This window comes from Camelus dromedarius, chromosome 1 (assembly GCF_036321535.1).
Source record: "Camelus dromedarius isolate mCamDro1 chromosome 1, mCamDro1.pat, whole genome shotgun sequence".
Taxonomy (NCBI): domain Eukaryota; kingdom Metazoa; phylum Chordata; class Mammalia; order Artiodactyla; family Camelidae; genus Camelus; species Camelus dromedarius.
Genome location: NC_087436.1, coordinates 41,360,567 through 41,365,679, shown reverse-complemented (window position 1 = coordinate 41,365,679; position 5,113 = coordinate 41,360,567). Strand labels below are relative to the sequence as shown.

The 5,113-nt window shown below is 36.8% G+C and overlaps 1 protein-coding gene across 1 annotated transcript; it reads right to left on the bottom strand.

Annotated features, from left to right (window-relative positions):
* Positions 1-3,023: 3,023 nt before the first annotated feature.
* On the bottom strand, positions 3,024-3,374 carry LOC116156454 (large ribosomal subunit protein P1-like). Its single transcript, XM_064489612.1, has one exon. It carries the CDS (start codon positions 3,372-3,374, stop codon positions 3,099-3,101), a length of 276 nt encoding a protein of 91 aa, XP_064345682.1. The 3' UTR covers positions 3,024-3,098.
* Positions 3,375-5,113: the final 1,739 nt, after the last annotated feature.

Here is a 5,113-nt window from a genome sequence, read left to right as displayed (position 1 = left end):
GAAAAAGGGTGAAAACTTTGCCCAAAATAATCATTTAAAATCACAACAAATAGTTAACTTCATATATTGTTGATAATTATGGAATCATATTAGTATCCTGATTTTTCATATCTAAGTCGAATATTCCTAACAGTTCAACTTGCTTGTGTCCTGCTATAATGTAGAAAAAAAAATTTTTGAGACCTTCTTTTTAATACATGCACTTAAAACTATAAATTCTCTCTATGCACTGATTTAGTTACATCCCCCAAGTTTTGATGTCTGTGGGTTTGTTTTTTATCTCAAAGTATTTTCTAATTTTTTCTTGTGATTTCTTCATTGACCTATTTAGAAATGTGTTATGTAATTAACATATACTTCTGGGTTTTTTTGTAATTATTATATCTTTTAGATAGATTGTCTCATATCATTTTAATGAACCTCGTTATCTCTAATAATATTTGTCTTAAATTTACTTCAATAACAATGTAGCCATTCGAACATTCTGAAGGTTGCTATTTGCATGGTACATTTTTCCATTTTTTAAAAATTTTCCAGCTATTAGTATATTGAATCTAAACTATATCTCCTGTGGACAGCATATAAGATCTTGGTTTTTTATACAGGCAGACAATCTCTGCCTTTTAAATGGATACATTAATCAATTCACATTTAAGGATATTGTTTATATAGTTGAATTTACATTTGTCATTTTACATTTTGTCTCTGTCTTATGTCTTTTTTCTTTTATTTTACCTTTACTGTTCTCTTTTGTTTTCAATGAGTATTTTTAATACACCATTTTAATTCCCTTAGAGATTTTTAAATTATATTCACCTTATATATTTTCCTACTGGTTGTTCTAGGGCTTACCACATACAGTTTAACTCATCAGAATCTACTTTAGATTTAAAAGAGCTTAATTCCAGTGAACATAAGAGCACTTCTCATACATAACTTTATTATCCCTGCCCAACTTCTAGTCTATTATTGTTATACATGGTGCACTTCTATGTTGTAAACCAGAAATACATTTTGAAAATATTACTTTATATAATTTTATGTCTTTTAAACATGGTCAAAGATCACACATATAGAGACAGAGTTTGTTGTATTAACCTTGTTATTTACCATTTTTTGTTCTCTTCATTTGTTCCTGTGAATTTGAGTTACTGCCTGGTGTCATTTTCTTTGCTTACTCCAGTGCAGCTTTGTTCCCAACCACTGCCTTTCTGCTATTATTGTTAAATATAATTCTCTTCTATGTGTAATAGGCCTTGCAATGATGTTATATACTTATTTTTCAAATTTAATTTCTTCATAAATCAATTAAGGGAAGAAAGGAGAAGAAATATCAAATCATACTGTCTTTTTTATTTACGTGATTACATTTAAGTGGCCCGTATTTGTGAGCTGTGTGTGTGTGTGTGTGTGTGTATGTATTCAATATTACTGTCTGAGTCACCTGCTTTGAGCCTGAAGAATGTCTTTTAGTGTTTCCTGTAAAGCTATGCACAAGAAATGAATTCTTTCAGTATTAGTATGTTTGGAAATGTCTTTGCCTTCATTTTTGAATGATACTTTTTCTGGATATAGGACTTTGGCCTAATAGGTTTTCTTTTGAGCACTTTGGATATGTCATCTTTCAACCTTTTAACCTTCATTGTTTCTGATGATGTATCAGCTGTTAATTTTATTGAGGTTCCTTTATTTTTAGAGTATTTCTCTTACTGTCTTCAAGATTTTCTTTTGTCTTTGTTTTTCAACATTTAAAAAACTTAAACCCCAGAAGTGCTTTTCTTAGTTGTCTCTTTCCCTGGTTCTCTCTCAGTACAAGTAGAGAATTGTGCAAGGGTATTAGCCTCTGGTCTTCCTGGTCAGTCTTTCCCTGAGTGGAACCTCTACCTTACAGTCTGGGGCAGCGGTGATTCAGGATACAGTATTCTCTGTTGCCATGCCTGAGGCAGAGCTTCTGCCTTATGATTGGATGCTTAGTGGAAGAGGCAATCTTTTGGCTATACTCCTTCCTGGAAGAGAGCTTTTGCAATGTGAAGCTGCTGGTAATGAGAAATGCTGGCAGCCTGCCCCTCTCGGAGAGACAGTATCCTTTGGCTGGAGGCTAGAAGGAAGAAAAAGCCCATCTTCTTGGACACCTCTGCCCAGAGTTGAGCTTCTGACACTAAAATGGGTGAGAAAGGCGTCATGGTTCAAATGCCCAGACCTTCATTGTCCCCCAAGATTTAGTATTTTTTTCTGACTAAATGGTTTTTTATTTGCTATAATTCCTTAGGATAACCTCCAGACACTTTAAATAACTGTTTTTAAATGCATTTCACTAATTATGGTTATGTTACTGGAGAGACATTCCACAGAGTTACTCGTGCTGCCAGAGAGGAACATGTCCTTCTATAATTTCTTGTTATTTCACATGACTTCTGTTACTGGGAAAAACATGATGCCTGATCAAGAGTATATCCAAATGTGTTTAAGTCACTAGAGATTATTTAAAATATTTCTCTTAATAAAAGCAAGTTACAAAATTGAATAATGATAAAAGTCTTATTCAGCTATTGTATCAGTTTTCTACTGCCACTGTAACAAATTATCAGAAGCTTAGTGGCTTGAAACAACACAAATATATTACTTAGTATCAGGAGCTCAGATGAACTGGAAGAGAGAGCTCAGGTGTTGGAGTAGCTGATTAAAGCAATGAGCCAAGAATGAAAGAGTTAAGCCTTTAATCTCATATTATGCTGCTATAACCAAGAAGCTAAAAGTGGAGAAAATACCAAATTTCCCATCTCATTTTCCCCGTGGAATTTTGCACCATTGGAGAGTGAAGAGCAACAGTGCAGATGCTTGGGGTCATCTCATTCTTATGAAGGAGCCCTGAAGAGTTCAGCAGTTTTATGGACTCTGGCATTGAGGGTGCTGGGGAGGATGGCTTGGAATGGAAAAGTAGTGGGTACTGAGTTTGAGTGGGAAAAAACATCTTCAACAGGGCTCCCCCTTCCCCCACTTTATTTTTTTTAAAGAGTTCAGCATTTTATCAAACATATTACGAAAGAGGTTTAGTAAAAAAGACCAAAGCCAATGTCATCATCAGACTCCTTAAATTCTTATTCCTTTGCTTCCGCTTTCTTCTCATCAGCTGAGGCAGTTGTGGAGGGGGCAGGACCTCCTGCTGGGGCAGGTCCACCAGCCCCTACATTGCCGATGAGGCTCCTGTTGTTGACATTGATCAGAGCCTTTGCAAACAAGCCTGATGAGAAAGGTTCATCATTTACACTGGCTGCTTTAAGGAGAGCATTGATCTTCTCCTCTCTAACCATCACTTCATCATTATGAAGGATGTGGGCTGAGTCGATGCAGATTAGCCCAGAGACTGAGAACATGGTGCAAGGGAGTGCTAGGCAGGGGCTGCTGGGTGCAGTGCTAGTTGCCCAATGAAGTGAGGGTCTTAACCCAACAGAGCCTTAGCTTCCTCGGAATGATTGAGCACCTTAGCTACATCTGAGTTTCGAAAGCCCTCCTCCCCTACTTTAGAAGACCTTGGTAGAGGTGCCTGAAGAGGACCTTTGCTCAAGGTCTCAAATAATGAGACCTTAAAATGAAGGCATTTGGACTGGGAATGCAAATATATGAGAGTGTAACCAGCCAAGAAGGCTTGAGTCCTTAACTGCAGTTCTCTTCAGAGACTGCGAAGCACTGGCTGTGCACAAAGTCAGCCGTGGGGAGGGCAGCTTTCCCTGTAAAGCCTGCGGACTAAAATCTGTGTGATTACCTATGGTCAGTCTGGAAAAAAATCACACATAGGTTTTTAACCATTGCTGGACTTCTCAGTTATGGTTCTATAGATCTGAAGTCCAAAATTGGTTTCACTGGTGTAAGATCAAGGAGCCAGCTGAGTTGTATTCCTTTTAGAAGACTAGTAAACAATCCATTTCCTTTTCTACCTGCTAGAGACTACGCACATTCTTAAACTCATGGCTCTTCCCTCCACCCTCAAAGCCAGCAACATGGATGAAATCTTTCTTACATTGCATAACTCTAACCTTGCTTCCATCATCACTTCTCCTCTGATTCTGACTCTCCTGCTTCTCTCTTCTATGCTGATACTTATAATTACAGTCAGCCCACCTCAATCATCCTAACCTCTCTAAAGTCTACTGATTAGCAACCTTGCTTACAACCTTAATCTGCAATCTCAGTTCCCCTTTACCATATACCTTTACATATTCTGAGGCTCCTGTGATTGGGGCCATTATTCTGCACACTGTATTTGCATCTCAAAAGCCATTTAACTGTCCCTCATAATCCTTCAAAATTTCAAATATAGCCAAACCACTTACTTAAATTACTTAGATCATCACCTATGTGAAGTTTCTGTTCTTTATTCATGTCTCACATAAATATTCAAGTCAAGCAAATGTCTGTTTTATAAGTAATTATAAGATATTGTCTCATGTGGCCTTTCCCAGTTTTTCTCACCTCCTACTTCTAAATTGCACCCCTGTGAAAGGTCTTTAGACTCTTCTTGGTGGTCGCTCATATTCTCAAAGCTCCATCTTTAATTCCATCCTAACATGGTTGCTTTTTACTGTATCCTAAGAAATTATATCAAGACTTACTCCACTTTAGTATCAGATTATATGTAGCACTGCTCATTTAGCAGAATTATGAAAAGACACCCCTCAAAAAAGGAACATACAAAAAACCACTGTATGTGGAAAGGGGGAGGGTAACTGTATAAAATAAATATGAGCATTCTGACTAAAGGGCATTGAATAAAGAAAAATTATGTGTATGTAATATTGTTTGAGGTATTATTTTTTTCTTTCTGATGTCAACAGGGTCTATAGTGATATTTCCTCTTTCATTATTAATACTAGTAAGTTGGGTTCTCTCTATCTCACACACGCACACACACATGCACTCACACTCTCCCCACCCCCTTTTCCCCCTCCCCCCACCAGGACCCTCTCTCTTTTCTTCTTTTTGTCTCTCAGGTTAATCTTGCTAGAAGTTTATCAGTTTTATTGATCTTTTCAACTAAATGTAAATTTGATTCTTTGTTTTTCTCTATTTTGCTGTTTTCAATTTTATTCATTCTTTCTTACTCTCATCTGTATTA